This window comes from Schistocerca nitens, chromosome 3 (genome assembly GCF_023898315.1).
Source record: "Schistocerca nitens isolate TAMUIC-IGC-003100 chromosome 3, iqSchNite1.1, whole genome shotgun sequence".
In the NCBI taxonomy this organism is placed as follows: Eukaryota; Metazoa; Arthropoda; class Insecta; order Orthoptera; family Acrididae; genus Schistocerca; species Schistocerca nitens.
The window spans coordinates 589,513,773-589,539,452 of NC_064616.1; the positions used below are offsets into that span (position 1 = coordinate 589,513,773).

Consider the following 25,680-nt stretch of genomic DNA (forward strand, 5'->3'; position numbering starts at 1 on the left):
CACAAAATTGTCAGTCACTGTCACAGGAGTTACAGTTTTCTTCTTCTTCTTGACTTTTTGTCCGTCTGAAAGTCAAATCCAAGTTTCCTCTTCTCATAAAAGATCAGTTCATTTCTAGCATTCCCAGTAAGCATTCGCTTACACATTTGCAAAATGACTCATCTGCAAGACTTCCTTGTTTTGTTTACAAGCTGCTTTCATCGTGCTAGAAAAAACAGCATGACAAAATCAAAAGAAACTCCTACACTGGTACCTGATGCTCACATAATTTTTGCACAGTGTCTTGTAAAGATGCAAACTATACAGAGACCACAGAGTGTCACTATATACTTTAATGACTTTGCTAATGCTCAAAAAGTTATGAAACCCATGCTGTAGGATGCACGACACAACATAGTATCCACCAACATTATAGTTATTACAGTTAAAAATATATTGATATGCTTGCTTCAGTTTTAGTATAAACCAGAAATAACATCAAAATTCAATAGAATTTAATTTTTAGCACCACAATTAGAGTGTCATTTTCAAGAACTCATTGCCTCCGTACCCTACTTCTGGTATCGTCCACTATATTACAGTAGTGTATCCTGCTGATGGCAGCACTACTCATCTGAGAAAATGGTGTTATCAGTGTTGCCTAGTATGATGGTATTCCCCCAGTCCCCACTACATATGGCTGGAAATACAGTGGCTCACATTATTGTTTAACATTAAAAAAATGATTAAACTTGTTTGATTACATCTAATATTTGCCCCCAAAACTTTCACGAAACCTTTATGGTTATAGTGACAAGTTATTGATATTCCATCTTATTTGCAGAACTCATACTATGCTTCAAATGTTGCTAATTGCAATAATTTGTTGAAATACACTGAAGAGCCAAAGAAACTGGTACACCTACCTTATATTGTGTAGGGCTCCTGCAAGCACGCAGAAGTTCCACAACACAATGTGGCATAGACTCGACTAATGTCTGAAGTAGTGCTGGAGGGAACTGACACTATGAATCCTGCAGTGCTGTCCATAAATCCATAAGAGTATGAGGGGGTGGAAGCTCTTCTGAACAGCTCATTGCAAGGCATCCCAGATATGCTCAACAATGTTCATGGCTGGGGAGTCTGGTGGACAGTGGAAGTGTTTGAGCTCAGAATAATGTTCCTGCAGCCACTCTGTAGCATTTCTGGATGTGTGGAGTGTCACATTGTCCTGCTGGAATTGCCCAAGATCATGGGAATGCACAATGGACATGAATGAATGCAGGTGATCAGACAGTATGCTTACGTACATGTCACATGTCAGAGTCATATCTAGATGTACCATGGGTCCCGTATCACTCCAACTGCACATGCCCCACACAATTACAGAGCATCCACCATCTTGAACAGTCCCCTGCTGATATGCAGGGCCCATGGATTTATGAAGTTATCTCCAAACATCCACTGAATACGATTCGAAACAAGACTTGTACAAATAGGCAACATGTTTCCTGTCATCAACAGTCCAATGTCGATGTTGATGGGCCCAGGGAAGGCATAAAGCTTCATGTCATTCAATCATCAAGGGTACACATGTGGCCTTTTGGCTCCAAAAGCCCATGTCAATGATGTTTAGTTGAATGGTTCACAACCTGACACTTGTTACTGGCCCACACTAAAATCTGCAGAAATTTGTGGAAGGGTTGCACTTCTGTCATGGTGAACAATTCTCTTCAGTCATTGTTGGTCCCATTCTTGCAGGATCTTTTCTGGCTGCTGCAATGTCAGAGATTTAATGTTTTACCAAATTCCTGATATTCACAGTACACTCGTGAAATGGTCGTACGGGAAAATCCCCATTTCGTCTCTACTTCAGAGATGCTGTGTCCCATCACTTGTGTGTTGACTATAACACCACATTCAAATTCACTTGAATCTTGATAACCTGTCATTGTAGCAACAGTAACCAATCTAATAACTGCAATCTGCACCAACGCTGTATTCTGCCTGCTTACATATCGCTGTATTTGAGTATGTATGCCTATACCAGTTTCTTTGGTGCTTCAGTGTACATTCCAGTAAAATATATATAATGATTCACATTCATAATACTATTTACTACTGACTGGTGCCATTTAATATTTCAACTTAATAATTTTTGTCTTATTTTACTTGTTGAGTATGAAAATATGCAAAGTCTAAAGCAATGAGAAACAAGGAGGGAATATAAATATGCATATGATGATAAATTTCTATTCATCAAATATAAGACATGTTGAGCAGCAGACAAGACTGTAGAGAAGACAGTAACTACTTAAAATTTTGGACAGAACTAAGTCATTCTTCAAAAGTAACAAACCACTTAATTCATTTATGAACATCCAATGTTCTTGTCCAGCACTGTATCCTGACTGGGGTGATAAGTGATCATAGCAGGGGTGGGTAGTGTGGACATGGATGAGGTGTGAAGTAGGAATGGGAAGGAAAAGTAGAAGACCACCTTAAGAAAGACTGTGCCACAGCACAATATGGCAGAGACTTCAGATGGAGTGGCTGGCACCTACACAAGAAGGTAAGTGGTGGTGAGGGTCCCATTAGCTGAAACATTGAGAAAATAGCCCATAGAGGGAATAAAAGAAGTAGAATAAGAGAAAGAGACAAAGACAGGAAAGTACAAGTGAGCTAGCTTGGAAAGAAAAGAATCAGGATGGCTAATATTGAGGCAGAGGGTATCCATTTGGAAAAGGTTGTGACACAGCCATTAATGTCAACCACATCATTTAGAGCATCTTTTCCTATACTGGATGGTTTAATTTTCTCTTGTCAGGAGTTTGCCAGAGGCCACTCATCAAGGTGGCTAGTTGGTTCTTGATAATACATATACACAATGTCTCTGCAGTGGTTGCAACGAAGGTTTTAGATGACATGTCTGCTTTCACATGTGGCCTTTGCTCTGGTAACAAAGAAAATGACAATATACCAGGGATGAAATAGAAGGAGGTGAGACAGACCTTGCTCTTGGGTTCTCCATACGGAAAATACATGTTGCATGGACTTGGGAGCAAGAGTAACGTAGCAGCAGACTAAGAGTGTTGGGTGTATGTGGAGTTAAGGTATACATCTGTTTGTGGGAAAGGTGGAGAGCATGGAAGGTGATCTGCCAAGACATCATTAAAACTTACACCATTATCTTAGGGGATTACTTCTCACTGCAGATGGAGCATCCATGGGTAGCACGCTGTTTTGTTGAGGGGGGAGGTCCTTTTGTTGTGGAATAAATAATATCTATTTTCAGTCTGTGCAGGCTGCAACCACCCACACTAACTCATCTAGGAGGAGACCCTTTAGCACCCAGGGATAGAACAACTGAACACTATAGCCTTCAGGGCTTCAATTATCTCTCCATATGCCCTGAAATTCCTAGTATGCAACTCTCCCCTCCCCGTACCTGGTATTTCACCATACAGCCAATCTATACCGTATCTTTGTCTATCTATTTTTCACTTCTTCCGATTCCCTACCATATGGATCATATTAGAGGTGCAAAGCCTATCCAACACACCAACCTATTACCTTCTATTTGAATCCTATCACTAACATTTCCTGCTTTGTCACAGGCAATGCCATCTCTGAAAACATCCATGGAATCTATCAAAATTACAGTAACCACTGCGTTGTGTCCTGTATGGATATGAATATGAACCAGCTGTACAACAAAATGGATTAGAAGTGCCACACAGTAGTCAAAGGCCAAGGACACTGCCCAGTTGCAGAGCATTGTTTATAACATAATGTGTTTGATTTCAACAACTGCTTCACAATTTGTCCCGTCTGTATTTGCCACCCTTATCCTTCCTCAACATCAACTTTTCACAGTTGTGCAATATATATATTTTCCTCACACAATCTTCTTGACTCTAGCCTCTGTTGTTAACTCTCCCATATCTGCCTCTGCTCCTTTTCTGATTCCTATCAATTCCATCTTCTTGCTTCTGTGAGATTCATACTCCTTCTTTTCTTTATCTGCTTCACCCTAGCTCTGTTATACTTTCAAACAATGGAAAATCCTGAATGGAGTGTAACAATATTATGAAAAGGAAAGTTGCTACTCACCATATAGCAGAGATGCTGAGTCACAGATAGGCACACCAAAAAGACTGTCACAATACAAGCTTTCGGCCATCAACGCACACACACACACATACATGAAAATGCAACTCACACACTCATGACTACAGCCTCTGGTAACTGAAGCCACTTCTGCTGCATTGATGTCTAAGTTTTTTACACTGGCACCATCCTTTCTGACTCCAGCACCTACTGTCTGTACTTTTCCCAATCCATGTAACTCTTTTCACCGTGTGTCTGTTCCATTTACTCAGCACCCACCTCAGCCAAGATAACTATTTCTCTCAACTGAGTTGAAGTGCCAGTTTAGAACTGGGTCTGTGTTTGCATGATTTTGAATGTGTATATTATCTGTGTGTGTGTGAGAGAGGGAGAGAGAGAGAGAGGGGGGGGGGGAGGGAGAGAGAGGGAGAGGGACGGAGGGAGAGGGAGAGAGAGTGTGAGGATGGGAGGGCATTCAGGACATCTAAATGCAAAATTTGATTTGTATGTTCATTTATTGCAGTCATGTTAAGAGTAAACAAAGCACTATTAGCATTTTCTTATGTGTGGGTTTTTGCAGTCTCAGTATGAAAGTTTAGTGAACGTAATTGTTGTTGGTTTCCTGCTCTCATATAGCTGATGGAAAGCTAGTTCCTTAATAGCATCTCAGTTTCTTTTCTCCATCATAAGAAAATATATCCCCATTAGGCAAGATTTGAATGTTGTTGTTGTGGTCTTCAGTACTTCGACCATCATCAGTTATTTGGCTCCCCAAATAGCAAAACTCCTCTACTACTTTAAGTGTCTCATTTCCTAATCTAATTCCCTCAGCATCACCTGACTTAATTTGACTACATTCCATTATCCTCGTTTTGCTTTTGTTGATGTTCATCTTATACCCTCCTTTCAAGACACTGTCCATTCCATTCAACTGCTCTTCCAGGTCCTTTGCTGTCTCTGACAGAATTACAATGTCATCGGCGAACCTCAAAGTTTTTATTTCTTCTCCATGGATTTTAATACCTACTCTGAACTTTTCTTTTGTTTTCTTTATTGCTTGCTCATTATACAGATTGAATAACATTGGGGATAGGCTACAGCCCTGTCTCACTCTGTTCCCAACCACTGCTTCCCTTTCATACCCCTCGACTCTTATAACTGCCATCTGCTTTCTGTACAAATTGTAAATAGCCTTTCGCCCCCTGTATTTTATGCCTGCCACCTTCAGAATTTGAAAGAGAGTATTCCAATCAACATTGTCTAAAGCTTTCTCTAAGTCTACAAATGCTAGAAATGTAGGTTTGCCTTTCCTTAATCTTTCTTCTAAGATAAGTCATAGGGTCAGCATTGCCCCACGTGTTCCAACATTTCTATGGAATCCAAACTGATCTTCCCTGAGGTTGGCTTCTATCAGTTTTTCCATTCGTCTGTAAAGAATTCACATTAGTATTTTGCAGCTGTGACTTATTAAACTGATAGTTCGGTAATTTTCACATCTGTCAACACCTGCTTTCTTTGGGATTGGAATTATTACATTCTTCTTGAAGTCTGAGGGTATTTCACCTGTCTCATACATCCTGCCCACCAGATGGTAGAGTTTTGTCAGGACTGGCTCTCCCAAGGCTGTCAGTAGTTCTAATGGAATGTTATCTACTGCGGGGCCTTGTTTAGACCCAGGTCTTTCAGTGCTCTGTCAAACTCTTCACACAGTATCATATCTCCCATTTCATCTTCATCTACATCCTCTTCCATTTCCATAATATTGTCCTCAAGTACATCGCCCTTGTATAGACCCTCTATATACTCTTTCCACCTTTCTGCTTTCCCTTCTTTGCTTAGAACTGGTTTTCCATCAAAGCTCCTGATATTCATGCAAGTGGTTCTCCTTTCTCCAAAGGTCCCTTTACTTTTCCTATAGGCAGTATCTATCTTACCCCTAGTGAGATAAGCCTCTACATCCTTACATTTGTCCTCTAGCCATCCCTGCTTAGCCATTTTGCACTTCCTGTCAATATCATTTTTGAGACATTTGTATTCCTTTTTTCCTGCTCCATTTACTGCATTTTTATATTTTCTCCTTTCATCAATTAAATTCAATATTTCTTCTGTTATCTAAGGGTTTCTACTAGCCCTCGTCTTTTTACTTATTTGATCTGCTGCCTTCACTATTTCATCCCTCAAAGCTACCCATTCTTCTTCTACTGTATTTCTTTCCCCCCTTCCTGTCAATTGTTTCCTTATGCTCTCCCTGAAACTCTGTACAACCTCTGGTTCTTTCAGTTTATCCCGGTCCCATCTCCTTAAATTCCCACCTTTTTGCAGTTTCTTCAGTTTTAATCTACAGTTCATAACCAGTAGATTGTGGTCGGAGTCCACATCTGCCCCTGGAAATGTCTTACAATTTAAAACCTGGCTCCTAAATCTCTGTCTTACCATTATATAATCTATCTGATACCTTTTGTATCTCCAGGGTTCTTCCATGTATACAACCTTCTTTCATGTTTCTTAAACCAAGTGTTAGCTATGATTAACTTATGCTCTGCGCAAAATTCTAGCAGGCGGCTTCCTCATTCATTTCTTAGTCCCAATCCATATTCACCTACTATGTTTCCTTCTCTCCCTTTTCCTACTCTTGATTTCCAGTCACCCATGACTATTAAATTTTCTTCTCCCTTCACTTCCTGAATAATTTCTTTTATCTCATCATGCATTTCATCAATTTCTTCGTCATCTGCAGAGCTAGTTGGCATACAAACTTGTACTACTGTTGTAGGCATGGGCTTCATGTCTATCTTGGCCACAATAATGTGTTCACTATGCTGTTTGTAGTAGCTTACCTGTACTACTATTTTTTTATTCATTATTAAACCTACTCCTGCATTACCCCTATTTGATTTTGTATTTATAACCCTGTATTCACCTGACCAAAGTCTTGTTCCTCCTGCCAACAAACTTCACTAATTCCCACTATATCTAACTTTAACCTATCCATTTCCCTTTTTAAATTTTCTAACCCACCTGCCCGATTAAGGGCTCTGACATTCCACGTTCCAATCCATAGAACGCCAGTTTTCTTTCTCCTGAGTAGTCCGCGCCCGGAGATCTGAATGGGGGACTATTTTACCTCCGGAATATTTTACCCAAGAGGACGCCATCATCATTTAATCATACAGTAAAGCTGCATGCCCTCGGGAAAAATTACGACCGTAGTTCCCCCTTGCTTTCAGCCGTTTGCAGTACCAGCACAGAAAGGACATTTTGGTTAGTGTTACAAAGCCAGATCAGTCAATCATCCAGACTGTTGCCCCTGCAACTACTGAAAAGGCTGCTGCCCCTCTTCAGGAACCACACATTTGTCTGGCCTCTCAACAGATACCCCTCCATTGTGGTTGCACCTAAGGTACAGCTATCTGCATCATTGAGGCACGCAAGCCTCCCCACCAACGGCGAGGTCCATGGTTCATGGGGGGGAAGAATTGAAACACTGTTTATCAAGTGATAACAACCAAAAAATTCTCAACAAAAAGAAATGGATACAGGAAGGCGTTCTAGAATAACATCAGTCATTAGCATAATATTTTCAATGTTCTGGAGCATACCAGAATACATGTGAGAGCTTGCTACAGTATCTAAGCCATTTGAAGCTAGTGTCTGAAAACAAATGCTACATAAGCAGACCATTAGAAGCTCTCTCAGTAGCATATAATAACTTTGTGCAGCTCATTAATTTAATTTGGTAATTTTTAGATAATGAAGCAAACATCTAGAAAATTGTGGGAATCGAACCATAACCAAACTTTGTTTTCTGCTAACATTTCAGTTTTAAACCATTCAGCCAACATCAAAGCAAGCCATAAAGATTTATGGCTTTCTCCAAAGACCACTGAACAGTTAACAACCAAGATGTTAGCTAAAAACATAGTTTACTTATTGCTGAATTCCTACAATTATATATATATCATGTGTAATACACAGTTAAAATATAAATATTCACAACAAATCAAAGCTCTATGTTTAGTTCGTAGCTGATTTTAAGTCAGGGGGGAAGATCATGTCTTGTCACGTCCAAAGCAACATTTGGGGTCTCAGTTGATGTATTTTTAGATCACACATTGTGCAAAGTTCTTCTGTTTGTCAGTCACTTTTGACTCCATCTCCTTACTCTTCTACTTATTATTATGGTTTCATTTTCATACATACCATCATTGTGCAATCCATGTTCATGCCTCAAGGCTATTTTCTGCTGTGTTCTATAATGTAGTTTTCTTCACTACTTTCTTAGAATTTTCTGCTAATATAGTCTCTCACCTAATAATTTAAGTGCTTTATTTTATCTTTTCTGCAATGTTAGACATCTATGAATTCACTTTATGATAAGTGTATCAATATTTATGTCAAGCTTGACATATTCCATTATCTCTTTTTGTTTGTATGGTTGAAGGAAGAACAAACACTTCACAGAGGAGTTCAGTCTTTGTTTTTACTTTGTTTTATTCAGAATCTAATTCATACAATAATGCAAATTACTTTGAAAATGGAAAGGCCATGATTTGTTGCCTATATCTGTTATGAGATTCTCTGTAAAATTAATCCATTCGTACAGACATTTTTATGTGACTAATAATTTCTCTACAGTAAAGTTTGCTAAACTGCATAAATGATACATATAGCATTATACACTGCCAGAAAAATGCAACATCCATGAGGACAAGATGATTTTATTAGTAAGTAATGTGATAGGTTCATCATTGTAGGTGTATACTATAACAAATTCAGACCAAATGAAACACACATCACAGTGAACAGTGCAGCAGTGCAGGCATGTATTCTTGCATGCATGTGACCAAAAATATTTCGAATGACATCAAGTGACAGGTTGTCGAAGCATCTTGAACCCTTTGTTGCAATTTGGCTATGGTTCCTGCAGACTCTGAAGGAAATGTAAGTTCCTACTTCATCATGTTCCATATGGTTTCAGTTGGTGCGAGATCTGGTGATCTAGGTGGCAATGGCAGTTGCTGTACACCACAAAGAGCACCTTACATTACAGCAGCCTTATGTGGACATGTGTTGTCTTGCTGAAAAAACACATCACCTTCCTGCCAAACAAATGGCAGTAGCATAGGGATAACAACCTGTGCAGTGCAGTGGGCACTGGTTACTTCACCCTGCAAAAACATCAAATGTGACCATAAGCTGTAACTGATAGCTCTCCACACCCTGAGGCCTTGGGTGGATCCTGTATGTCATGGGTTCATTCACTCTGTAATAGGCTGCCCACCAGGTCTACAATGTACACTACTGGCCATTAAAATTGCTACACCAGAAAGATGACGTGCTACAGACGTGAAATTTAACTGACAGGAAAAAGATGCTGTGATATGCAAATGATTAGCTCTTCAGAGCATTCACACAAGGTTGGCGCCAGTGGCGACACCTACAACGTGCTGACATGAGGAAAGTTTGCAACCGATTTCTCATACACAAACAGCAGTTGACCAGCGTTGCCTGGTGAAACATTGTTGTGATGCTTCGTGTAAGGAGGAGAAATGGGTACTATCAAATTTCCGACTTTGATAAAGGTCAGATTGTAGCCTATCCCAATTGCGGTTTATGGTATTGCGACATTGCTGCTCGTGTTGGTCGAGATCCAGTGACTGTTAGCAGTATATGGATTCGATGGGTTCAGGAGGGTAATATGGAATGCCATGCTGGATCCCAACAGTCTTGTATCACTAGCAGTCGAGATGACAGGCATCTTATCCGCATGGCTGTAACAGATCGTGCAGCCAAGAGTCAACAGATGGGGACATTTGCAAGACAACAACCATCTGCACGAACAGTTCAATGACATTTGCAGCAGCATGGACTATCAGCTCAGAGACCATGGCTGCGGTTACCCTTGACGCTGCATCACAGAGAGGAGCACCTGGGATGGTGTACTCAATGATGAACCTGGGTGCACGAATGGCAAAACATCATTTTTTTGGATGAATCCAGGTTCTGTTTACAGCATCATGATGGTCGCGTCCGTGTTTGGCGACATTGCGGTGAATGCACATTGGAAGCATGTATTCGTCATCACCATACTGGCATAACCACCCAGCATGATGTTATGAGGCGCCATTGGTTACACGTCTCGGTCAGCTCTTGTTCGCATTGACGGCACTTTGAACAGTGCACGTTACATTTCAGATGTGTTATGACCCATAGCTCTACCCTTCATTCGATCCCTGCGAAACCCTACATTTTAGCAGGATAATGCACGACCGCATGTTGCAGGTCCTGTACGGGCCTTTCTGGATAGAGAAAATGTTCGACTGCTGCCCTGGCCAGCACATTCTCCAGATCTCTCACCAACTGAAAATGTCTGGTCAATGGTGGCCGAGCAAGTGGCTCGTCACAATACGCCAGTCACTACTCTTGATGAACTGTGGTATTGTGTTGAAGCTGCATGGGCAGCTGTACCTGTACATTCCATCCAAGTTCTGTATGACTCAATGCCCAGGCACATCAAGGCCGTTATTACGGCCAGAGGTGGTCGTTCTGAGTACTGATTTCTCAGGATCTATCCACCAAAATTGCGTGAAAATGTAGTCACATGTCAGTTCTAGTATAATATATTTGTCCAATGAATACCCATTTATCATCTGCATTTCTTCTTGGTGTAGCAATCTTAATAGCCAGTAGTGTAGATTTGTATGTCCATCACTCATGTACAGAAATAACATACTCTCATCACTGAAGACAACAGAGTGCCATTTCGCCATCCAGTCAACTCCATCAGAGTTGCCATGCTTGGCGGTGTCATGGTTTCATTTGCTGTCTGGCCACAGACACACATGTTCTTAGTCCTGCTGCAAATCGTGTAAATCGTGGAATTCTTTTAGAGAAGCTAAATCATTATGGTTTGAGGGGGGCAGTGCACAAATGGTTTAATTCATACTTAACTGGAAGAATGCAGAAAGTTGAAATAAGTGGTTCATGTAATGTTAAATCAACAGCTGATTCCTCAAACTGGGGGGCTATCAAGTACAGGGTCCCACAGGGTTCGGTCTTAGTTCCTTTACTGTTCTTGATATACATTAATGACTTACCATTCCACATTGATAAAGATGAAAAGTTAGTTCTTTTTGCTGATGATACAAGTATAGTAATAACATCCAAAAACCAAGAACTAAGTGATGTAATTGTAAATGATGTTTTTCACAAAATTATTAAGTGGTTCTCAGCAAACGGACTCTCTTTAAATTTTGATAAAACACAGTATATACAGTTCCGTACAGTAAATGGCACAACTCCAGTAATAAATATAGACTTTGAACAGAAGTCTGTAGCTAAGGTAGAATTTTCAAAATTTTTAGGTGTGTCCATTGATGAGAGGTTAAACTGGAAGCAACACATTGATGGTCTGCTGAAACGTCTGAGTTCAGCTACGTATGCTATTGCGGTTATTGCAGATTTTGGTGATAAGGATCTCAGTAAATTAGCTTTCTATGCCTACTTTCATTCACTGCTTTAGTATGGCATCATATTCTGGGGTAATTCATCATTGAGTAGGAAAGTATTCATTGCTCAAAAACGTGTAATCAGAATAATTGCTGGAGCCCACCCACGGTCATCCTGCTGACATCTATTTAAGGATCTAGGGATCCTCACAGTAACCTCACAGTATATACAGGGTGTTTCAAAAATGACCGGTATATTTGAAACGGCAATAAAAACTAAATGAGCAGCGATAGAAATACACTGTTTGTTGTAATATGCTTGGGACAACAGTACATTTTCAGGCAGACAAACTTTCGAAATTACAGTAGTTACAATTTTCAACAACAGATGGCGCTGTGGTCTGGGAAACTCTATAGTATGATATTTGCCACATATTCACCATGCGTAGCAATAATATGGCGTAGTCTCTGAATGAAATTACCCGAAACCTTTGACAACGTGTCTGGCGGAATGGCTTCACATGCAGATGAGATGTACTGCTTCAGCTGTTCAATTGTTTCTGGATTCTGGCGGTACACCTGGTCTTTCAAGTGTCCCCACAGAAAGAAGTCACAGGGGTTCATGTCTGGCGAATAGGGAGGCCAATCCACGCCACCTCCTGTAAGTTTTGGATAGCCCAAAGCAATCACACGATCATCGAAATATTCATTCAGGAAATTAAAGACATCGGCCGTGCCTTGTGGCCGGGCACCATCTTGCATAAACCACAAGGTGTTCGCAGTGTCGTCTAAGGCAGTTTGTACCGCCACAAATTCACGAAGAATGTCCAGATAGCGTGATGCAGTAATCGTTTCGGATCTGAAAAATGGGCCAATGATTCCTTTGGAAGAAATGGCGGCCCAGACCAGTACTTTTTGAGGATGCAGTGACGATGGGACTGCAACATGGGGCTTTTCGGTTCCCCATATGCGCCAGTTCTGTTTATTGACAAAGCCGTCCAGGTAAAAATAAGCTTCGTCAGTAAACCAAATGCTGCCCACATGCATATCGCCGTCATCAATCCTGTGCACTATATCGTTAGCGAATGTCTCTCGTGCAGCAATGGTAGCGGCGCTGAGGGGTTGCCGCGTTTGAATTTTGTATGGATAGAGGTGTAAACTCTGGCGCATGAGACGATACGTGGACGTTGGCATCATTTGGACCGCAGCTGCAACACGGTGAACGGAAACCCAAGGCCGCTGTTGGATCACCTGCTGCACTAGCTGCGCGTTGCCCTCTGTGGTTGCCGTATGCGGTCGCCCTACCTTTCCAGCACGTTCATCCATCACGTTCCCAGTCCGTTGAAATTTTTCAAACAGATCCTGTATTGTATCGCTTTTCGGTCCTTTGGTTACATTAAACCTCCGTTGAAAACACCGTCTTGTTGCAACAACACTGTGTTCTAGGCGGTAGAATTCCAACACCAGAAAAATCCTCTGTTCTAAGGAATAAACCATGTTGTCTACAGCACACTTGCACGTTGTGAACAGCACACACTTACAGCAGAAAGACGACGTACAGAATGGCGCACCCACAGACTGCGTTGTCTTCTATACCTTTCACATCTTTTGCAGCGCCATCTGTTGTTGAAAATTGTAACTACTGTAATTTCGAAAGTTTGACCGCCTGAAAATGTACTGTTGTCCCAAGCATATTGCAACAAACGGTGTATTTCTATCGCTGCTCGTTTAGTTTTTATTGCCGTTTCAAATATACCGGTCATTTTTGAAACACCCTGTATATTCACTTATGAAATTTGTTGTTAATAATCCAACCCAGTTCAAAAGTAATAGCAGTGTGCATAGCTATAACACCAGGAGGAAGGATGATCTTCACTATGCAGGGTTAAATCTGACTTTGGCAGCGAAAGGGGTAAATTATGCTGCCACAAAAGTCTTTGGTCACCTACCAAACAGCATCAAAAGCCTGACAGATAGCCAACCAACATTTAAAAATAAATTAAAAGAATTTCTGGATGACAACTCCTTCTACTCATTGGCTGAATTTTTGGATATAAATTAAGGGAAAAAAACAGCTTAAACATTAGTGTCATGCAATATTTTGTGTACAGATATCTTTTATTAACCTGACACGTTCCTCATCATTATGAAGTAACAAGTATTAATCTAATCTAATCTAATCTAGACAGACAGTTCCCAATGGTCCTCAGTCATACAGCAAGAGCAACATGTGTCCAAATTTCTTTCTTTGATGATGCTCAGTTGGCCACCACTGCTCAAACAATGCACCAATCTCGACATGCATCTGCACAACACAGACATCTAGAACCTGGTCTACAGGTGTGGTAATTTTCCACTGACCACTGCTGAAAGTGGGAAAACACCACCTATACATTTTTCCCCACATGTGCAACAATCTGTAGATGTGTTTATCCAGTTTGCCGCAAGTCCACAATTCGACCCCTTTAAATTGCTGTGGTTATTTAACAGGAAAACATGCTTGTCAGTGGGGCATGATTACACCTAAGGATGAATGTTGCAGTCACTGTTCACCTCTAAATTCAGCACAGTTGTTGTCTGAAAAGAAAAAACGGAGGGGGCACAGAGAAGCCTTCTGAGCATCATCTGGTTGCTGATGATAGTCACAAATGTATCATTAACACTACAACCCCTCATGATGCACATATTATACTTTGGTGCCACTGAATGCAGTCTTCCAAGATGTTGCATTTTTTTCTACCAGTGTAAATCTGTAAAAACCTTAAGGCATCAGTATATTCTCTATATTTATTTGTCTTTTCTTAAAACATTTCTGGAATTTTGGATTTCAGCATACTAATATGCAGTTTTATGTATTTTTACAGGAGAGAGAGAAGCTCATTCTCACACGGATGGTGGTTTTTGAGCTGATCCAAGCTTTAAAATTCAAGACTTCCATTCCAGATTCAAACATTATAATGCTCATTAACTTCGTTCTCCAGGTAAGTAATGTTACATGTAAAATAGAGGGAAAAGTTGTGAGGCTGACTTATCTGGCAGATGGTATACTGTCTATTTACAGTTACCTTTTCTTTCTGTAACATCTTTCCCATTCTCTTTTTACTCATGAGTAACTGAAATAAAAACAACTTCTTATTATCATGTAGCTCTTGTTTCTGCATCATGGCATGGACTCTAAGAAATACTGAGAGCATTAGAAATGCATCCTCATCCATGACTGTTCAGTTATCACATATAGCTCAAAAAGATTAGCTTTAACTGGGTCAAAGCTACCCACATTTCGCTTAATAAACATCTAGCTGTGCTCTATATAACTGAGGTCAACAGACTTTAATGATCACCTTAGCACTTTCATGCCTGTGGAGTGTTCCTCAAACCATTCTTTCACAGTGTGATAGTTATGGGTTGGTACAGTTTCTTCTTGAAGATACATATCACAAAAGTGCAAATGGGACCACCACATAACTTAATAGTAGGTTCATGTGTTGTTTACCATTGTTGCAGCAACAACCCTCCAACCATACTTCAGAACCCTTGGTGTGGTGGAAAAGCTAATAGCCTATGAAATTTTTGTGCTAGAACTAGAACATTGCTGAAACAGCATGGTTCAAGACCCCAGCCTGTCACAGTTGTAAGCTGAATTTCCTCATTCTGTAGCCCAGTGGTCCGCTGCTCATGGTCGTGCGGTAGCGTTCTCACTTCCCGCACCCGGGTTCCCGGGTTCGATTCCCGGCGGGGTCAGGGATTTTCTCTGCCTCATGATGACTGGGTGTTGTGTCATGTCCTTAGGTTAGTTAGGTTTAAGTAGTTCTAAGTTCTAGGGGACTGATGACCATAGATGTTAAGTCCCATAATGCTCAGAGCCCTTTGAACCATTTGTAGCCCAGTGCTGCACTGCCTTGGTCACTTACATGATGGAAGGAAGGTCCCTGTCACAACAAAGCTGGGAAGAGCCACTATAAATACTCACCTCTCAGGCCCTATCAGTACCTTATCTTCAGCTAATGCTGATACCAAGACATACTTCATCAACATCCAGCTGCACATTCCACTAGCTGATGGTCTATGAGCTGCAGATAGGCCTGATGATTCTGGGGCTCAAGCCAATGCCACCAAGAAGGGACCACCTCCAAGATGATTTCATGTGGTTCTGGGCATCTGCAAAGGGTTCTTGGTTCAGGACCTGTACGCCAGCATACCAAATACCTGACTGACTGTCAGAGAGGCCAGCACAGATGGCTGCTGCCTGTCAAACAGCTGACATTACTTCCATGTCTGCAAGGCTACACCAGCTGCTGCCATTTCACTGAGGCAACACTCTTGCAAGCATCCTCATGCTCCTGTGGCCAAGCATGCCACCATGTGCTATGTTGAGCTAGCAGCTGCTGCCCGGGGGTCTCTGCATGCTTCCAAGTTGTTGCCAACAACCTCTGTACAAGTGTCTTACTGAATAAAAAATGTTATCTCTAATTGAGCTCTTTAATTCCAGAACCACTAGTGAGAGGTCATACACATCCTGTTGACCTGCACACACCATCCTGAAACAGCCGTCCTGCCCTTAATAGTATCCACATGCCTGACGCTGTTATACCAGTGACAGATAATGGTAAATAGGTTTGGAGCCCCATTTCATCACTCTCATGATGATAGCTCCACTACCTGCTTGAAAAGCAACCTGTTTGTAAACAGGATGCACTGTTTGCTGTGATTTCTCATATTTTCAAGCACCACCATCAGCATATTGCACCCATGTTAATATCTGTTGCGTGTGACATGTAGCACATAGAGGTATACAAGTAGGGCAGTGTCTACTCTGACCCACAGACAGTAATTGTTTCTGATCTCTATGGCTATTCATTGGTTTCTATTTGTTCAGCATTGAATTGGTGGGTAATGTACTTAACCTGGCATTTCTGTCCGTCATTATTATCTGTGATAGTCAATAACAACTCCTGCCATCAACATATTGTTGCGTACAGCAGCTGAGTCAGGCTGCAGCAGTTCACCCCAAATCATGATTTTCATTGCATATCCTTGGCACAATGTTATGTGAAAATGTAATTACCTATATTACTTCTGAAATGGAATATCTCAGTTATTGGGCACCCACAATCTGTTTACAATAACATGCACTGGTGTTCCATATGCACCCACCCTGAGCTCAGTTATCAAGCTGATAGCCTGTACAATGTCTGTTGATATTCTAGTCAGGTAACACTCCAAATTATTATCTTATAGGTACAATAATGATAGTGATCTTTCCCCAGCATAGTAACTATCTAATTCAATTTTTCAAAAATTTATCTTTTTCACTGAATGAATCAGTAAATTCCTACATGATGTTTCTTGTACATGCGCTTATCAATATTTTCACAACTTATTACTTAGACCAAGAATCATAATGTTTCAATGGTTATAATTTCCATTTAGAATCACATTTGAATGGATGCATAAATCACAGAGATTAACTTTTTTCAAATCAACATTTTGTGCTGCCTATTTCAAAACATTGCTGATGCTTAATTTTTCATGTTCTTAATCTAAAATCAGTTCTCTCTGGTGGAAAATTCAAGCCATTTTTGTGTACTTTCAAATCATTAATAAGTGAATTCTTGAATAAAATCAAATGTCAGACAGAATCATAGTCCTTACTAAAAATAATATTCATTTAATATTCTAAGATAAGTAGGAGAAGGAAACAATACAAAAAACAAGTGGTGCAACAAATAAATTATTCAGGTCTTAACTGATGTGGGTGCAAATTTACTTTTCAATTTTCTTCCTACCCCTGACCCTTTCTTACCCTATCCCATGCAAATGTATGTCAATAAATGTATCTTTATAAAATCCCAAAACACAGATTTCAGTATAGAAACTGCAAATATTCTTTCAGTCCCACAAATCTCATGAAAACAAAATTAGAAAAATAAGTGGCCACATAAAGGAACATAATCAATCTTGATCATGTTGAGCACCACAGCTCTCACCAAAGTTAATGATTAATGAAAAATACCTCAGCCTTATTATTACACATTTATTGTGTTATCACTGATTTTGCTCATAGAACATCTTCAGGCTGCTAAGATGCGGCAGAGTCATGACACAAATGGTCTGGTTGTCATGTGTAATATTAAAGACCAAATCCAAACACAACATTCATAAACATTCTGCTGACCGCCTTGCAGAATATGGCGAGCAGGCAGAGCATGTTGTGTATTGTTTACTGTACAGTAATGTTTATGATCATTGTTTTTAGATTTGGTCTTTAACATTACATATGACAAACAGACAGCACAGCTTGGCTGCCTGAAGATCTTCTGTGAATGAAACTGGTCATAACACAATGGATATTTAATAATACTGCTGAGGTGGTTTTCCTTAATCATTAATAAGCAATAATTCTTCCCATGCTCCATGCATGGATAGAATGATAAGAAACCTTTAAAAAATTCTGTAGTAGACTCTTTGTCATTCACTTCTGTAAGCTGTGGAATGTAGACATAGACGAAGCAATACCTAATATTGAAAATAATTAGCAGTAGTTTAGTTACATTTATGTGAATGTCTTTGACTCACTTTTGGTGTCCATCTTACTACTTCAGATGCGTTCTTTCAGGATGCTGGTAGCTCATTACCAGTGAATATGTTGGTGGAACATTCCTTCCCTGTAGGCCCAGAAGGTGGTCCTGTGTACAACACAAATGCTTCAGAGTGTATGAGACATCACCTTGGAGACTCATTGGAATTCTTAGCTGACTTCCATACACTTAGCAAAGTCAAGGTAATGATGTTGATAACTGGGTAGTTATTTTTTCCTTTCTTTTCATAGCACATACTTTTTTAAATTCATGTACTAGTTTCAGGTGTTAACATTTCAGAATAAGATCTGTATATTTCATTTGTCTCCCATGTGTTATATAAACTCGCTTGGCTCATTTTGCCGTCACTCCATTGATATTGGCATATCTGATTTACAGTGAGGAACACACACTCTGACCAGCCAAAACATTAAGAACTGCTTAAGAGTGTGATTATCCACCTTTGGAATGCAATTCTCCAAGGGCTATCATATGAGAGCTCACAGACAGCTGGAAGCATTACGGCAACTGCACACAATGAGACTGAGTGCCACTTGGTGTGCAACAGGCTTATGATGTGGTAAGGGAAGTCTGTAGGCTGAGCAGAGACAAATGGAAGTCTGAGGCTGGCCCACTCTGTAAAACAGTATAGGAGAGAATCCATGCTACATCTGATGATAGAGTTCAGTGCTGACGTAGGCACAATTGCTTCAGAGTACACTGTTCATTGCACATTGGGGCTCCATTGCAGATGACATCTATGTGTCACCATGTTTACCTGACGACATCATCAGTTTTAATTTCTTTGAGTGTAGGATCATTGAGACTGGATCATGGATCAGTGGAAACATGTCACCTGTCCAGATGAATCATGTTTCTTGTTACACCAGCTCAATGGTCATGTGTGGATATGCTGTCATCAGGCAAATGGCTGTTCAAATTGTGCAACGCACCATGGACATAGGCTGGTGAGGGCGGGATAATGCTATGGGGGACATACATCTTGGCATCCATGGGACCTATGGTAGTAACCCAAGACACCAAAACAGTTGTGGACTGCAGGAACATTATTGTGGATCATGTGTGTCCCTTCATGCTTGATGTCTTTCCTGATGGCAATGGCATATACCAGCAATTTAACAGCCAATGTCACAAGGCCAGACCAGAATCATGCTGAAATGGTTAGTGAACTCATATTGACACCTTGGCTGCAAAATTCGCCTGGTCTGAACTTCATAGAAATCATCTGGGATTGATGAATTCTTCTTGGGTTATCAGCCGAGTGGAGTGGTGGCATCATCTTGTCACAATGTTTTGATGAGTTTTGTACCCATCATCTTCTGGGAAAGTTGCCTTCACCAGAAGATGATGGGTATGAAACTCATCAAAATGTTGCGACAAGATGATGCCACCACTTGGCTGATAAACCGAGAAGAACTTATCAGTGGAATACACCAAGAAAGACTGCAATCGCATGCATCTAGGATGTTACTGGGGGCCAGCTCTGCATGCACAGAACCACAAGCCCATAATTTACAGGAACTGTATGGCCTGTGCATAGACTTCTGTTGCCACATACATCCAGAAATCTACCAAGGACGTGACATGTTTGTGTCACGCAAAATTTCTGCTTTATTAATGATGTTTTTATTTTTATATTGTTTATTTAGCCTGACCAGATTAGGGCCTTAAGATTCTTTCTCACATTTGACCAGGAACAACACATACAGAAAACATTACATTACAATTACAATAATAATAATTTGCGTCATCAATATAAACAATAATTGGCAACAATAATAATAGTATCACTAATAGTAATGATAAACTATTGGAGGCACTAAGAATGCTGTTGATTAGTTATTACATAACAAACTCTGTTATTAATAAAAAGTAATAATTAGCAATAATAATAATGGTAACACTAATAATAATAAAATATGGAGGCATTAAGAATGACGTTGATTAGTTTCGTACTTTAGAAGGCTCATTTGGTATTAGAAGAAGTGGAAGGGGTAATGAAAGAGGGGAAGTTTGAAATGAAAATGACAGTGGCTGTTAGTAAAGAAGAGAATTTCAATAGAGAAATCTATAGACAAGTGGTGGGAAAAGTGATGAGGAGAGAGCGACAATAAGAGTTAGCTGCAGGTAAGAATATGGAAGAGACAGGTATTGTGGTAGAAAGTGAGTCATTAGCTGTCTTTTAAAATTTGAAAGGATTATAATTTCTCTAATAGTTTGAGGAAGGATGTTCCAAAGTCCAGTTCCTGATACAGACAATGACTTAGAGAACACGGCAGTGTTTGGTAGTGGTACAGAGAGGATTTTACTTTGTTGTGAATGATTATTTTTTACTGAATTGTTGAAGAACTAGTTTGTGCAGCCTATCTATCCATATACCTAGGTGCTGTAGATGATAAAATACTTATGGCATGCACGAATAATAGTAGAATTCTGAAAGGAAACTAAAATTGCAGAATTTGACATATATGTTTAAGCAAAGTATGACAAGTTGTTCTTTTGTGCATCACTAAAAGAAATAAATTAGAAACGTTTATAGTATACAGACTAGCACAATCAATTACCTGATATGTCAACAAACAATGGTGTTATGATACATTTATTTTAGATTTCTTTAGACATAGATTGAATATTTGTGTTTAATTCTTTTGATTGATTATGACAGATAATTAATTCATATAGCCATTTAGAATGATCTGAAAAAGTTATCTGCACACAGTATGGTGCTGTAATGTTGCTTTACTGGTAACCTTTCATTTCATTCAACACTGGGCAGCACTATTACATTTGGAAACATAAACTCTGTGGTTTTATTTTATGTCTGCTAAAATTTTCTTGAAATAAGTTTTTACCCTGTTTTGACTCATAAATATCTTAGTTCAACAGGAATTCTTCCAGCATGTGATGTTAAATTCATTTTCAACTAGTGTCTTGTACAGACAAAATGAATACAGAATAAGCTGATACAGCAGCAGAACATTGAACTTGTATCAGTGGTGTAATGGTTCAGATCCACATTTAGTACAACACTGTAAATTTGCTGTGGTTTTCCTAAATCTCTTCTTAAATCTTTTCTCACTAATGTAGTGATAATCTATTGATGAAGTTGAAATCCAATGATTTCTTGCTTCTTTTCCATATAGTTATTAACTTTCTCTAAAAATGTAATTTTTGTGGCATACTAATTGTATGAAACAATTGTCTTCTCCCCTGCTACCATACTGATCTCTATCATCATGTTTCAAACTAAATGTTCTTCATTTTAGAGGTATTCCTCAAGTTTTTCTCTTTATTTGTAGTCTCTTGTGAGATATGATCCAGTGTGCCACTTTCCCTGTACTACCTTCATTTCCATTTTTGGTATGATTGTGCTTCCCTATTCCTCTGATGACACTTACTGGTGCCATTTGATTATTTATTTGTAGCACTATGTCATTCATTTTAACATAGCAAGAATAAAGTTGTGTCTCTTCTGCTTGTTTTTGTTTTATATATCTGGATATTTCCTTCTAGATCTACATCTATGTACATTCTCCACAAGCCAACATATTGTGTTTGACGGAGGGTACCATGTACCATTAGCCATTTCCTTTCTCACTTGCAAATGGAGCGAGGGAAAAACAACTGTATATATTCCTCCGTATGAACCCTAATTGCTCTTATATTGTTTTCATAGTCCTCATGCAAAATGTATGTTGGCAGCAGTAGGATTCTTCTGCAGTCATCTGCAAATGCCTGTTCCTTAAAGTTTCTCAAAAGTCTCTGCAAGAAGTATGTGATCTTCCCACTATAGACACCCATTTGAGTTTATCAAGCATCTGTATATTACTTGAGTGTTGATTGAAACTACTGATAACAATCTTAGCAGCATGCTTCTGAATTACTTTGATATCTTCCTTTAATCTGACCTGGTGAGGATCCCATATTTGCTAGTGGCACTGAAGAGTGAGTCACACAAGTGTAAAGTATAGTCTCCCTTGTAAATGAGCTGCACTTTCCTGAAACTCTCCAAATAAACTGAAGCCTACCGTTCACCTTCCCTACTACCATCCTTACATACTCATTCTATTTCATATTGCTTTGCAGCATTATGCCTGGATATTTAATCAATGTGACTCTATCAAGCAGCACACCACTAATACTATATTCAAACATCACAGAATTGTTTTTCCTACTCCACATTTAGAGCAAGCTGCCATTCATCACACCAAATAGAAATTGTGCCTAAGTCATCATGTATCCTTCTACCATCACTCAACAGTGATACTTTCTGGCATACTACAGCATCATCAGCAAACAGTTGTAGCTTGCTGCTCACAGTATCCATCACGTCATTTATCTATGTCAAGAACAAATTTGATCCAATCACACTTCCCTAGGACACTCCTGATGATAACCCTTATATCAAATTAAAACTCAGTATCATGGACAGTGTACTGGGTTTTATTATTTAAGAAGTCCTTGAGTCAGCCACATAACTGGGAACCTACTCTGCATGCTTGGGCCTTCATTAACAGTCTCCAGTGGGGCATTATATCAAACCAAACAAAACCATACATTTAATCTTAAACAGTTTTATAACATTTTAAGTAGCTTCATTTATTCCTTAATTATTTTTTCTAAATCTTTCTGATTTCTGAAGTAATAATGAGGCAAAGTAAAAGTATATAATACCACATTTTGAAGTTTAGTATTTCTGTAAGTATTTTAAGAAAACAAAATAATGCTCTTTTTTAATTAAGTTGTAAGAGCATAACAGTATGACAACTGTAATTGTTAATACATAACATCATAGTACATACAACTTTGTCTTCCTCTGGTTTGGTGCACTACCTCAACAATGGCATAATGTTTATTGCTTTATCAACAATATAAGGGAGAGATAGCTTGCTATTCACCATAAAGATTACACATTGAATTGCAGACAGGCACAATGAAAAGACACTTATGCATTAGCTTTCAACCAAAGCTTTCTTCAGAAAAGGAAACATGCATACATTCATTGACACAAGCAAGCACACCTCACACAGACATGACCGCCATCTCAGGGCAGCTCAGAGCAGAGCACACTCCAGTCTGAGCTGTCAACGATGGTAATCATGTGTGTGTTAGGTGAGCTTGCTTGTGTGTATGAATGTGTGTGCATTACCTTTTCTAAATAATGCTTTGGCTGAAAGATAATTGATAAGTGTCTTTCCATTGTACCTGTCTGCAGCTCTACGTGTCATCTTGATGGTGGGTAGCAATTTATCTTTTCCTTGTATTGTTGATATTCCAACCTGGAGTTTCCATTGTTTGATTGTTCATCCTTTTATTATTCAAGGACAACTAGTTGTTATGCATGTACATAAATTCTGCAGAACACACACACACAGGCACAAAATGCACAAAAAATAGATTGTTCTAGTACATACAACAGTTAATCCTCAAAAAAGTTGCTGCCGTTCTGTTTTGAGCCCATTCAATTAAGTTTTATATTTTTCTGTAATTAAATATATGGATGTTATGGAAATAGTCATCTTTCCAACTGAAGTGAGGGGATTTAAAAACTTTCCAGCCATATAGGTTTTTCTGTGAAATTTCATGAGAACTTCTATTTATGATCCCACTAGCACATCTGTTATGTCCTCATAGCACACTGCACAAGCATTCCTCCATGCAGTATCTGGCTCTAAACCAGATATAATTGACTTTTGCCATTAGGAAACTTTTTCTTTATGTAAGTGACATCTTTCCATGATTTTACTGAACAAAGTGATTGATCTGATAGACACTGAAGAGGCAAGCTCTCACAATGAATGGCATGCAAAGCAATGAAGGGACTTACTGAGGAATGCATGTACTCAAATAACATCTGTGGAGGGACTTAGGACTTCAGCGTACATGTTCTAAAGATGCCTTCAATAGAGGAGCCCAGTGTACTTTCATCACAAATAAGTGGAAGACTCAGTAATAAGATATCATGTGAGCATTTGATGTGTTCCTCATATCAACATTGCCGTAGTTTGTCCTCATATCTATGTATGTCTAGTAGTCACAAATATATATATTGTGTTCCAGAGCTACTGTAAAGGTATGGCAGCTGGACTGAATGAAGATACACTTGGTGGCGTACTGAAGAGTGGAATTGCACAATTCCTTGCCTTAGAAATCACAAGAGGAAACAGCAGAGACAGCAGAGCAGTGTCAAGATACTTGCCTTGGCTCTACAATGCACCTTCAGCTCTGCAACAAGGGTGTGTAATGCTGACTTGTTTGAAGCATTTCCGTCTCACATTTTTTTCTGTTTGCAGTACTGATATTTGCAGTAGAAGCTATCTTATTTATTGTACTTAGTCTGTGATCATTGTCTTTCATACTGTTGGAGCATTTTACAAAATAAATCATCACTACAAACCATAGAAATGCAAGTGATGAACTAAATCCATGCCTCATTATTACTGAAAACTGCATAAATAAGAGTCCAGTGCAGTGAGAGTAAGTTGAATAATTTACGACCTAAGTAAAAAAATAGTTCTCCTTCCAGTTAGTACAAAAATGTGAACATTTTCCAGCTCTTCAAATCCCACAAAATAATATTTTTTGTGTATATGCTGCTGGCTCTTAAAATAGTAACATCAAATTTCCATGAAGTGTGCTGCTGTATTTTAGTCAATTGGCACAAAGTAGGTAGGAGTGACACTTGTAAATTCTGTACATAAATTAATATTATGCAATCAGTTTTTCATTTATAAATCACATTTGAATGTTAATTGTTTGTGAGAAGATCATGTTATGGTGTTTAATGGGGAGAAATGTCTACCAGCACATGTTAGAATTCAATAGCAGTGGAACTGTGACCTACTGAGACTGCAAGTGATTATTCTGCAGTATTAGCACTCACATTAATTGACATATGATACACTGCCATGCAGGATCTCAATGGCTATGCATGATTAGTGCCCAATAGGACAGACATATTGATCCTCCACCTGTGCAGCATTGTACTGCCACATCAGATAACTTGAGCCTTGTTTGCAGTAGGAGAAGTATCCACATGGACAGCACCACAGACTATCAGCATGGTGTCCATCCTTGTGGCTTCTCTTGACACAGCAGCAGAGACAGGCATGATAAAAAGTATAGTGCACCCAATAAAAGCACTGGAAACAAGAGTGGTACTATGTGGTCTTTTCAAATGAGTCACAATTTTGCTTGTACTATCCCAGTTCACATATATGAGTGTGTGTGGATGTTCTGAGGAGAACAGATGTTGCCACATTTGCATTTGTCATCATCACATGCCCACCACCTAGCGTGATGTTATGGGGTGCCACTGGGTACACAGCAGTATTACCTCTTGTTCATATAGCCAGTAATAATGGACAGCAATCATTACATCTCTGATGCGTTAAGGCCAGCAGATGTACCATGTTTTCAAGGTCTCCATGATATTGCCTTTCAACAAGATAATGCAAGGCTAAATGTCTCCCATCTTATACCAACTTACCACAATACAAAAGAGTTCAACTGGTGCCCTGGTAACTGTGTTCTACGAAACTATA

At 39.4% G+C, this 25,680-nt stretch overlaps 1 protein-coding gene across 1 annotated transcript in view; it reads left to right on the forward strand.

The window, feature by feature from the left end:
* The window catches only part of LOC126248502 (protein unc-79 homolog), an 875,350-nt gene that overhangs the window by 743,610 nt on the left and 106,060 nt on the right, over positions 1 to 25,680 (forward strand). The window contains exons 45-47 of the mRNA XM_049949540.1: positions 14,402 to 14,518; positions 18,154 to 18,318; positions 24,197 to 24,372. Coding sequence (XP_049805497.1) covers positions 14,402 to 14,518; positions 18,154 to 18,318; positions 24,197 to 24,372 — 458 coding nt within the window. The remainder of the gene's footprint in view (positions 1 to 14,401; positions 14,519 to 18,153; positions 18,319 to 24,196; positions 24,373 to 25,680) is intronic.